The 12600-nt window shown below is 45.5% G+C and overlaps 1 protein-coding gene across 1 annotated transcript; it reads left to right on the top strand.

Moving 5' to 3' along the window:
- Window positions 1-10440: 10440 nt before the first annotated feature.
- On the top strand, window positions 10441-12185 carry LOC120713938 (rust resistance kinase Lr10-like). Its single transcript, XM_039999890.1, has 2 exons — window positions 10441-10627; window positions 10763-12185. The coding sequence occupies exons 1-2, from the start codon at window positions 10579-10581 to the stop codon at window positions 12022-12024; spliced, it is 1311 nt and encodes a 436-aa protein (XP_039855824.1). The 5' UTR covers window positions 10441-10578; the 3' UTR covers window positions 12025-12185.
- Window positions 12186-12600: the final 415 nt, after the last annotated feature.

Consider the following 12600-nt stretch of genomic DNA (forward strand, 5'->3'; position numbering starts at 1 on the left):
CAATCACAAGGTGTAAGGTCATCGGTAGACTTAAATCAAAGAGCAACATAGAATATGTGGGTTTAGAATTTAGTCATTTAACCTCCACAAATAAAAGAGCCGGTATTTAATCATTTTAATTCCATTTAATTGAGAGCAAATGGTCAAGTCATATACAACATAGCGTAGGTAAAACAAAGCAGCAACTTTCATCATTTTTCCATAAGCAAAAGGCATTGCCAAAATGTATCATTGTGGTGAGCTCAAAGTGATGGCGATCCTACACTTATTGAAAACAAAAACGAAACTAGGTTGTCCTCCTAGAAGCCATGTGATAGGTTGAGAGATATATACAAAGGTTGCATCTATGGTTGAAGGCATATATGTACAAGCATTTAGAAAAAGAGAGTTGAGGAAGAATTACCGTCCTTCTCGAGGCTCGTAATGAAGTGTAGTGCGGCCTCCCCCATACTTAAGCATTGTGCTAAGCATGGAAGAAGAATCATGAGCATCTTGTGGCAACCGTGATTATCTTACTCCATGAGATCTTTCTTCCTTGTCCACGAAATCCTCCCCCATGCTTAGCATAATGCTAGGCGTGGAAGGAGAAGATGGACCATCTTGAAATTCTTGAAGTCCTTCCCTCATGTGTATGAATATCATCTTCAATGTGTCTTCACCTTTGTTGCCTCAATTTCCTTCAACTTCTTCTTGTACTAAGTCATGGTCCCAATCATTGCTTCACGTCGTCGTCGCCACCTTCAATTCCTTGTTGTCTCATTGCTGCCGCATCTTCACAAATTTTTCTTTCAATTTCCAGAACAGAACCTGTACTGAAACATTGCTCCATTGCGAAGTGCACAAATTTTCTTTTCCAACGAGTCCTTATTCGCCCAAAATTGATTCCGAACAAGAGAGTTGTGTCCATTTTATCCCAGCACTGCAATCTGTCCCGACGAATTTCAGAACGCGCAACGTCCAATGTTCTTGCCATATCTCCTTGTACGGGTCTTCAAATTCATTGATCTTGAATGCGTTGGAATGAGAATTTGATGGAGCTTCTGAATGTCAACTTTTTGCTTCTTGTACAGCTCTGAACATGTTCTAAACTTGATGAAAACAGCTGCGTCCTTCTCGGGTTTCGACGATATTGACGATCTTGATTGAAATTCTTTTGGTCTTGAACTCATGGGAGCGCTTCTTCATGCCTGCAAAACATTTTAAACACACACTATCCCCGGGGTGATGGTCGGGAGTAGAAACAAATGCCAACAAACCTACCATTCCTAAGATCTCAATTTGTGGCAAAGTTAGCTTAGCGAAACTAGTGAGTGTATGTGTGTGCTAGTGTAAATGCAAATGAGAGGAAGGTATATAAACAAAGACAATGTTTACACCTAGTTCTAAACACCATGTTTACAACTAGATTGCCGAACTTCTCCATAGCCACAAAGACTTATTTAACCAAGGTCAAAACACCATGTCTATCCCAAGATCAGTAGGCCTTCATAGCACAAGAAAAAATAAAGCGCATTGCAAAGCTTATAAACCAACCAAATGCAACCTCATAGCTTGGTAACTAAATGATGATGGTTTTAAATCATGTCTAAACACCATGTTTACACAAGATTGCAAAAAGGAAAATGCTCACGTGAAGCATTACACATGGATATGAAAGCTTTCATCAATAAAGTTGAGACCAAGCTAGCAAAATGAGTGCATGAACAATGGAATGGACGCAAAGTGCAAATGCAATGTTAGTAAAAACAAGTGTTAGCAAGGTTGAAAGGACCTTTCGATGTTGTTCCGCAACTAGCTTATTCAAAAACAATTGCTAAGAGTGACAAAAAGCCTTCGCGTCACTTCATAAGAAGGTAGGCTTTTGCCAATGAAAAAGGTTATTTATCGAAAAAGGGTCAAGCAACCGAGCTAACAAGGTTTTAGAAGTAGGTTTATGGGTTTCCTATATTTTTGGCTTAAAACAAAAATTTGAAGAGAGAGAGTGTTGGGTATAGAAATTCTATCTAAGGTGGTTTCAAAAAAAACTAGAGAGAAACAAAAGTTAGATTTTTTTTGAATGAAAAACATACCCTATGGTTTTAGGATTGCTCTATGAGTGGTTTTCCTAAGGGTTTTAGGATATCAAAAGCGAGGCTAGTCAATGTTTTTAGAAAAGTTTTTTTTTAGTGCAACATGCAATGCAATGCAATGCAAGGGTGAGACGAACAACATGGTATGCAATGCAACACGGGGTGGGTGAACAAAATGATATGACATGATGAGGTGGTCTAAAATAAAACAAAAAGTTAGCCTAAGTTAACTAGCCACAAGTTTAGAATCAAAGGGTGGTACAATGCTTCATAAATCTCTCTAAAAGGGACACAAAGAAAAAGACTCTAAACACTAATAGGCACACAAAAAGTCTACAAGTTTTCCAAGATCAAATAACAAAGTGCTCCCTCAATAACATTTAGAATGAACAACATGAAGTTGTGGTTTTTGTTAGAGCAATGGTACAATGTTAATTGATATTCCGATTAAAGAGTGCAATGTAGACGGTCATATTAATATATATAAAACAAAAGATCGGGTTGCCTCCCGCAAAGCGCTTCATTTAGAGTCATAGAGCTCGACTTTCTCACATACCTTCTCATTGATGCGAAGCCATGGTCCTTCATGCAAGAGGTGAAGGTGTTCCATGCAGCTCTTATTTCATTTCCCATGTTGGACATGATCAATCACGCTTAATGGAAAACTTGCCCAATCGTCTCTCACATCATCGTCACCTCCTTCTTTGTTATCCTTCGTCGCTACCTTTCTTTTCATGAATTTTCCTCTCTGTCCATATTGGAAGTTGCACCAACCAATTGATCCAATGCAAGGTGCACGAAATCTTCTTTCCAACAAGTCTTCATTTGCCCAAAACGCATTCCAATTGAGGGAGTTATGCCCCTTTTTCCCCGTTACTGCAATCTGCCTCGTGCTGATTTCAGCACGTGCATCTCCGATGTTTGAGACATAGCTCCTCCCGTGGGTCTTCAATTGTGTCGATCATGGATGCGTTGAACTGAGGACTTGATGGAGATCCTGAATATTCAACTTTCTTGCATTATAAACCTCTGGACTTGTGCACAAAATTGATGAGGCTTAGCGACGTCCGTTCTTGAAACTTGAATATGTTGATGATGGTGTTCAAAATTTTGGGCACAGTTCCCTCCTCATCATTTGAGTTTCATGTCCTGCATGGTTAGTGAAATCCCGGGCTTCTCCCGACATGTGCTCTTTTAGAGTCATGAGCTTGACCAAGCGCAAAGCAAGATCGAGATTTGCAATTATTTGTAAACATATGCAACATAATCACATCCTCAATTAAATTTCATCAACAAGGCATGGTGTAATTAAATGCGGCAAGTGTTTCTTGCATAGCGCGGCGCTCATTATTAGGCAGAGGTTCTTTAAGCATGAAATCAACATTCTCAAGAAACTCTAGCCTATCATCATGAAAAGAACAAGGCATAGAATTTAAACTTTCATTCCGACTATTGGTTCGAGCATGAGATTTTTAAAGATTATCAACAAAACCAATAGAAGCTTGAGAATTCAGTGTATACCTTAGCCTCGGAGCCTTTTCATACTCATTGGAGTCGTGGTGCTTTGTGCGAGATGTCATCTTGATGCACTCCTCGTGGTCCGTCGTGATTTGCTTCCCACGTCTCCATGTGTTGAATGTTGCGCTCTTGTAATCCAACGTGGTTTGTTTGCAACATCCTTGTTTGTCGAAGGTCGACCGCTTGTGCCTTCATTTGCCAATGTCATTGGGGTTCTTCCTCTGCTCCAAGCCTCTGAATTTTATCATGTACGCTTGATGAAAACATTGCCCAAGCTCCCCTTCATTGTTGTCATCGTCATCTTCTCTATCTCGTTCTCATCGCGTTGCTCCTGCCTCTTCTTCGTGGAATATCTCCTGTATACTCAACAGAACATATACCAAAATATAGATCTATTGAAATTTTTATGAAATTACCTTTCCAACAAGTGGTCATTCGCTTTAATCGGAGTCCAAACGAGGGAGTTATGCCCGTTTCACTTTTGACGCTGTGTGCTGTCCAGAAATTTTCAGAGTGCACAACCTTCAATATTTTGGCCATACCTGCTTGTAGGAATCTCCGATTGACTTGGTTCTTGATTCGTTGGGACGGGAACTTCGTGGAGCTTTTTAATATCCAAAAATTGATGAGAATAATATCTTCTTGTGAATTCATCCGAAGATGTCAATGATCTCAATCATGTGGTCTTTGGAGCGTCTTGTCGTGCGTCCTTGGCTTCAAGGTCATCACCATTGATTCACCAACGAGTAGCATGGCTCCAATGGTCTATCTCCATGGTTCTTGCTTTGCCTAAGGTGTCGGGATCGAAGGAGGCTCCCGTGCTTTGTGTCGATGATCAGAGCGGTCTCTTTCTTTGATTGCACTCGACTAGAAGCTCCTTGAGCATCCCATGGAGAAGATGGGTGGCATCATGGTTCCTCTAATCTTGTTTCCTCTAGCGTTGGTCAACTTCAAATCATCAACTTTTGTGCACAAGGTTCTCCAAACATCTTGCGACATCGTCATCACTTTCTCCATTGTTTGTTGCTGCCTTTTCTTCATTAAATTCCTTGATCATCCTGCACAGAACATGTACCAAAATTCTACTCCATGGAAATCCTTATGAAATTACCTTTTCAACGAGTGGTCATTGATCCCAAACGGACTCCGGATGAAGAAGTTATGATCGTTTTATTCCGGCACTACGCTCTGTCCCGAGACATTTCAGAACGCGCAGCGTTGAAAGATTTTACCATAACTCTTCACACCGATCTCCAAAATTCACAATTCTTGATGCGTTGGAAAGTAGACTTGATGGTGCTTCAAAATAATCTATTATTTGCTCATGGTACTTCTCTGTTCTTGGACGAAAAACTCACTACAACAGTAACACTTTGGAGATGATGATGATCCGATCGCACGATTTTCTTCGCGGGCATGCTTCATACCTATTGCTTGAGCAAACAAATCTTCCCAAATACATTAGTCTTTAAAACTAATTGACACAGCGGCATACCTTGTTTATCAACTTTTTTTTCTTGGGAGTGGGGACTCGATAGCGGATGCTGGGCCACTAACAAAAGTTAGCACCTACCATTAAAGAGTGAAACTTGATGTTATTCACATCTTGTTGAAATGGATCTAGGGTTTTCGATGTTGATGTCGAGAACTCCTCGATCGTCTTGTCGTCGATTGTCGAAGTTTGTTGGAGCGGGTTCTGGACTTCTCGAAGCCCAAGTTTGGTGTCTAGCTTTTTCCACCTGCTTTCAAGGACACAAACAAGAAAACAAGGGTATATGCAATAATAAAATTTAGGGTTAGTCCAAAAAAACTAGATAGATCGCCCTAGGGTTCGAGTTGCCGATCCCCGGCAACGGCGCCAGAAAAGCTTGTTGACGTTCACTAACACCCCCGATTTGTATACCGCAAGCGCACGGTTCGTGGTAGCTTTTCCCTTAGAGTATTCCCCCAAGGTTTATCAATCCGTGGATCGACAATGAACTTACTAGGGTTTTTCATCTAATCTAACGGATCTATCCTAACATGAAGCATTAATTGCATATAAAAGGTGAACCTTTGATAGATATGAGTGATGTACGAAGGTTGATCTCATCCATGAACATCGGTAAGGATAAAGCATGACCGAAGGCATGACTAAACCTATCACACGCATTCTAGTTGTAGTTCTAGCTAAACGAGTAAGCTCAACATGCATCTCATCCAAAGCCTCTTTAAATCAAAACCTCCAATCCGATCCCTCGATACCCAACCTACTCTGTGGAGACGGCCTGTCACGACGCCCCCCTTTTCAACGGGATACCCTGAAGCAAGTTGAACCCCCTTTGGGTAGATCCGGTATGAACTCCTAGCCACCATAGCTACAAGAACACCCCATGCAATCTATCTCGAGAATAGATCTAGGAATAAGCGCACCCAAAGCAAGAACGAAATCGAAATAGGAGAGACATGATCGCTAAATAGATCGGATGACATGAAGACATTACTCACGTAATAGATTCATTTAGATCGCCACCACCGCGTATACACCATTGACGACTCCAACTAGCTCATGAACTCCACCATGACACAACCACGCAGGGAGGCCATGGCGGCTAGGGATGGCCTAAGCCATCTCCTAGACAACTTCGAAGACTTACGGCGGCCGTCGTCTCCCTCCGGTCTTGGCCCTAGGTTTTCGTCGAGTTCTGGTTGGATGGATGCCTCGAGTTGAATAAGGTGCGAGCTATTTATAAGCCGAGGAAGCCACCGGTCGAAGGGGAAGGCAAACCGCCTCAGAAAAGGGCTGGGCCGGCCGGCCCCATGGGCCTAGGCCGGCCGGCTTACCCCTTTTCGGGCTCGCCTCGGCCTCATTTTTGGCATGTAGACTCCTCACATCTTCTAGAGTTTCTGTCCTTCACGATTGCACCCCTTTGGACGTTGTTATCTTGGAGATATCTTCGAGGAAAGGATAGGATAGGGAATCCTTCCTTAAATCTTCATTTGCTTTGCTTAATCCCGAAGTATCTTGATCTCATCTTCATGGGCTCGGTCCTTTGGGCTCTCTTGGAGGATGGATGTGCATGAATGTGCTTAGAATCAACATGGGCTTTGGTCCTTCCTTTGGGCTTTGGCCTTCGTCTTTCTCCGTGTTAGCGCTCGATCACGAGCCTCGTCATTTCATGCTCCAAAATAGGCCAAAAACCTGCAAAAACGAAGTTCCTCCAAAATATATGTGCATATGTGAAAATGACCAATAATTAGGCCGGGGTTAGGACGGTTAGTGATTTTGATATTGAATTCATGCCATTATCAAGGATAAACAAGGGATAAAATGGGTACTTAAAGAGCGCCAACAAGGAGGAGGAGGAGGAGGAGGAGGAGGAGGAGCCTGCCCAGGAGCGGGAGGAGGAGTGGCAGGCGGACGCGCAGGAGGAGGAGGGGGAGTCGTCTGAGGAGAAGGACACGGCCGAGGATACCTCTACGCTGGCTATCTGGTTGCGAGGTCCCTCGCGACTCCCAGATAGGCCGATACCTGTTGCCTTGCGCCCGCTGATTCAACCGTGCGGGGATATGTAAGTAATTTGACATGTTATTACTACCTTTTCATTTTCTAACTCGAAAATCACGGTACAAACTAATATTTTCTCTTAATCACTTTTGCAGGAGTTGGACTGTCCTCAGTGGTGCTCACAAACGCAAGGTCAACGGCATCCTGGGTCTTTTGTGCAGGGAGCACTTCCCAGGCCTAGTCCACTATCAAGGACGGTACGAGCCGGCCTGGATGTGGGACCACTACATCGCCGCCAACAACGATCAGTTGGATCGGAGCGGCAGAGCCTTTGAGAACAAGGCGGAGCGGGTAAAGGGCGAGCTCTGGGTAAGTTTTTCCCGGCAAAAAATGGTGAATACATCACATTTATTGAACATTTGGTTAATGATGACATGATCCATCGTCTTTATATGCAGGATTTTTACAGGTGTGATGAGGAATACGAGGAGCGGGCGGCGATTGTGGCTCACAATCGATGCGTTAAACTCGTGAAGGACATGCATTATGAGGCGCAAGTCTAGTGCGTCATCAACTATTGTGCACATTTCCTAAAGAAGAAGATCGGGAAGTCTGAGGCGAGGGATTTGAAGCTGACTCGAGAGCAATATTTACAGGTAAGTTCAAATTTATTATAAGATGAAAAACATCGTTAAATGTCTCTTTTCTTACATGTCATGCATTTGATCACGTGTAGGTTCCTGCATGGTGGTGTCGTAATGACACTGTGTGCTGGGAGCGCATAGTGGACAAGTGGTTAGACCCCGAGTGGCAGGCTTTGCACGACGCTGGCCGGCAGCGGCGATTGCTGATGCCAGGTCCAGCGCACCATCAAGGCAGCCTCAACAACGACGAGTACAGGGCTAGATGGGTACACACTACACAGACTCATTTCTCTAATCTAACGTTCAATTCAGCATAATTTGTAATCAACTTCTTCCTTTTTCGCAGTCGTCCTCACATGAAGGCCAGGAGTGCCCCCCGTTCCTGGGATGGGCTCTGGCCCGCAAGGGCAAGGCGACATCCAACGTCACCTACAACCCTGACGACCCGCCCTCGGCGTACAGCAACCCATCCGTCCACAGTCGTATCCAGGCGTACACAGAGATGGGAAGACAGGTCCATGGGGCAGACTGGGATCCGAGGACCCAGCCCCTTGATGGAGAAGTCATTATGAGGGTGGGAGGAGGCAAAAAACATGGGCGCTACTACATTGGCGATGGCCTTTTAGACAAGGCCAGCACTCCCACCCTCTCCCAGATTCGAGCGAGGAGCACGGCCAATAGCCCGGCCATATGGCCACGGCTGTCCGTGTCGCAGCTCCAAGTGCAGGAACTTCAGGTTATTTCTTATTTATTCATAGTTCATTCGTTTTGTACGTATATTTGCTTTGCATTGTAACATTATCATGAACTATTGTAGCACCAAATGCAAGCGCAACAGGCGGCGTACGAGGCGGCACTGGCAGAAGAGAGGAGGATACGACAAGAGAACGAGCAGAAGCAGGCGGCCGAGATGGCCCAGATGTACAACTACATTCGAGGTCTTTCTGTCCAAATGGGTAATCCCATCCCAGCCATGCAATTCCCTATGGCTCCTCCTCCTACTACTCCTCCGGTGAGTATTTTGAAAACCCTTTAGTTTTTTTTTGAAGTATTAGATACTTAGAGAACTTTAGACTTAGAGATTGTGACTTACATTACTCACTTAACAATTTAGGGGACCTACATATGATCCTTTAGTGCTCTATTATAACTTGAGAACTTGGTTTTTGTCTCACCTGCAATTTACTGTCTTACTTTTTTTGCAGAATCTATCGGCGGCATCGAATACGCCAGAATTGTCGCCGGGCATCTCACCGACGCTCCCACAGCAGTTGTTCCCGCCTCAGTTCGGCGGCGCCCCACCGTTCGACGACCCACCACATCCATAAACTTGTTTATTTCAATATTTATGGACTTGTGAACTTCTAGATATGTATTTGTGAACTTCTGGACTTTGCATTGGACTTCTGGATGTGTTTGAAGTTATTTCCGGCTAGTTGTGATATATATGTGATATGTAATGCCTGTGATATATATGTTGTGATATGGGGTCCTTTATATGTGAAAAACAAAAAAGAATAGGATCTGTTTGGTCACTTTGCCGTGTGCCAGGGACTAGGCACATGGCAAAGTGACCATGTGACTACCTGGAAACCTAGTTCGCCGTGTGCCAGGGCTAGGCACACGGCGAACTGACCATAATTCGCCGTGCGTCATAAGCTAGGCACACGGCGAAACTTACTGATTTGCCGTGTGCCAAAACCAAGGACACACGGCGAAGTATGAAAGTTCACCGTGTGTCCACGGTGCAGACACACGGCGAACAGACGCCGACGCCGTCGGCTAGCCCGGACGGCGTCTTCTCGCTTTTTTTCGCCGTGCGCCTATATATACACACGGCGAAAAGGTTCGCCGTGTGCGCGACTTTTGACACACGGCAAACAAGGGCTTCACCGTCCCTGTAGCTGCCGTCGGCGCTTTGCCGTCGGCCACCGTCGGCGAAGTCTTCGCCGTGTGCTAACGGTTCTTCGCCGTGTGCCTCGGGCACACGGCGAACTCGTGGTCTCCGGTAGTGAGTCACTATTATATTCAACTCGACAAATAAAACAAATAGAAAAATTAAACATGCATGATAAGAATCTGAATTTCTTCGTTTTTTACTAGCTTCTTGGTCAATGGTACAATCAGACTCACTGTTCTTTGTGATCAAACCATGATGTGTTACAATTGCGATTTGATGTAGATAATATTTATGATGTCAAAAAAGTATCATTAGATTAATCACATGATATATGATTTTGTACACTAATATATATAGAAAGACTTGGTCCAACTTAATCAGCATAGTTCAACTTTGCACAAAAGCGCTAAAATTACACATTTTTTTGGAGGTAGTTGTCATTAGAAGAAGTGCACCGATTGATCATATATCACACGTTAAAAACAACTAGCAACATGTCATAGTTAAGTTCTTAAGATAGATGTTCGGTTACGCTTAGCAGTATATATATTCGTCAAGAAACAATGGTCAATATTGCCTTCATTTGGAGTCAAATGATTAGTAAACAAAACAATAGAATTTCACTGAACTCAGCCATTATCTGTGTTCTCCCTCTTTGACTATTATAAATATCGTCATACGTTGATAATAAGACAAAAAAGTACATGATAAACAAATCATTATTACCATTGTATGCATTTTATTTTTATACTACACCTTGTCGCTTTTATATAGTCGCAATGCAGCCCTAATTTTTCCATGGCAAAGTTTGACCAGCAAACCTTGTCAAACCAAAATGCAGGAGCTCTTCGTTTATTACTTGTCGATCGTGATCTGGTCGATCTTTTACTTATATCTGTATAATCACCGGTAACCTGTTAAAACCAGTAATTGATTCCCAGGTTCATTCGGCGATCCGATATGTCGTCTAATGATGCTACAACAGGCGGGAACATTGCAATAGCCATTGGTAAGCAGATAGATTTTGTAATTCGTCCATGGTTTAATTTGTTGATGCGTGATCAGTTGTCAGAAAGTTTGATTTGCAAGAGAAACTAGTAATTCTGTTCACTGATTGGCATCATGGCTTTTTTGTAACCTTCAGTGTCCGTGATCACCGGCGGGATCGTGGTAATCGTAGTATCGGTGCTCATCTACAAGTGCTACAAGCTGCGCATGATGCGCAAGTACGGTGGCCTTCCGCAGCCGGCGGTGTTGCCGACGGTTGAGATGAGGACGGCAGCAGCGGCACCGATTGTCGTCGGCGGTGGCAGCACGGCGACGATGGCTAGCGGCACGATCAGCAGCAGCTATGGCGCCGTCGACGTCGTCAAGAACCGGCCCCTGCGGTTCAGCTCGCTGCAGCTGCTGGAATTCACCGGCAACTACGCCGAGAAGCTCGGCGCCGGCGGCTTCGGCGTGGTTTTCAGAGGCCAGATCCCCCTCCCGGATCACGGCAGCCTGCCGGTGGCCGTGAAGGTCCTCGGCAGCAACATGGGGCGGCGCGCCGAGGAGCAGTTCATGGCGGAGATCGGCACCATCGGCAGGACGTCGCACGTCAACCTCGTCCGGCTCTACGGCTTCTGCTTCGACGCCGACCTCAAGGCGCTCGTCTACGAGTTCATGCCCAACGGCTCGCTGGACAGACACCTCTTCCACGGCGACAGCGGCGGCCGGCAGCTCGTGTTCGACAAGCTCTACGACGTCGCCGTCGGCACGGCGAAGGCGATCCGGTACCTCCACGACGACTGCGAGCGGCGGATCATCCACTACGACATCAAGCCCGGCAACGTGCTCCTGGACGAGGCCTTCCGCCCCAAGGTGGCCGACTTCGGGCTGGCGAGGCTGTGCGAGCGGGAGAGGACGCACATGACGATGACCGGCGGCGGGCGGGGCACGCCGGGGTACGCGGCACCGGAGCTGTGGATGGCGGCGCCGGCGACGCACAAGTGCGACGTGTACAGCTACGGCATGCTGCTGTTCGAGATCCTGGGGCGGCGGAGGAACTACGTCGACGGCGGCGGCGGCACGCAGGGGGACGACGAGAGCGCGGAGCGGTGGTACCCGCGGTGGGCGTGGCAGCGGCTGGAGTGCGGCCAGACGGAGGCGCTGGCGGCGCGGGCGCTGGCCGGCGAGGCCGGCAAGGAGGGGAGGAAGAAGGTGGAGCGGATGTGCGCGGTGGCGCTGTGGTGCGTGCAGTACCGGCCGGAGGACAGGCCGGCGATGAGCGGCGTGGTGCGGATGCTGGAGGGCGACGAGGACGTCGCCGCGCCGGCGGTCAGCCCCTTCGCGCATCTCGACTCCGATCATCTGGTGTCGCAAACATTCACGGCGGACACCACCGCCACGTTCGGCTCCGCCGCGTAAACTTTAATTAGTTCTTCCGCTCCATTCTTCCTGGAAATATTAATATTTAATTAGTCTTGTAGAGTTTTATGCATTTTTGCCTTCCATGTACTAGCAGCTTATTACTTCTCTGATGGACTGATTTGTCAACTTCGTAGTAACAGAATTTCATTTTGTGAATAGTGGGATATTTGGCGAACTTAGAGAACATTTCAAATAAAATCTTACAAAAACATATTGGATTTATAAAAAAGAAAGATGCTTATTTTGGCCGAATGGGAGATATAGCTTTCATCATGGACTTTTGGTGAATTATACATAGAAGAAACAGAAAAAAAAATTCTGTGCAAGCTACATAGAAGAAACAGATATTAATCTTTTTCCGCCCCTAGGTATATAATAATCGAACAGGTGCTTACAGATAGAAATTTCAAAATCTTTTCTTTTTTGGTAAGAGAGTACCTGTTTGAAAGGGAAGGGATGAAGTTTATGACAGGCACTACCGGAAATCAAATATTCGCTGAGTGCTCGAACCTTTGCCGAGTGCACAATGTCGAGCACTAGGCAAAAAAGCAATATACCGAGTGTAATAAAGGA

The sequence above is a fragment of the Panicum virgatum genome, chromosome 6K (genome assembly GCF_016808335.1).
Source record: "Panicum virgatum strain AP13 chromosome 6K, P.virgatum_v5, whole genome shotgun sequence".
Classification (NCBI taxonomy): domain Eukaryota; kingdom Viridiplantae; phylum Streptophyta; class Magnoliopsida; order Poales; family Poaceae; genus Panicum; species Panicum virgatum.

Bases quoted from the DNA above. Each gene is read 5' to 3' on its own strand.
- LOC120713938 (XM_039999890.1), top strand. From the start codon at position 10,579: ATGTCGTCTAATGATGCTACAACAGGCGGGAACATTGCAATAGCCATT. The intron at 10,628-10,762 runs GTAAGCAGATAG...TGTAACCTTCAG, and splicing joins GAACATTGCAATAGCCATTG to TGTCCGTGATCACCGGCGGG.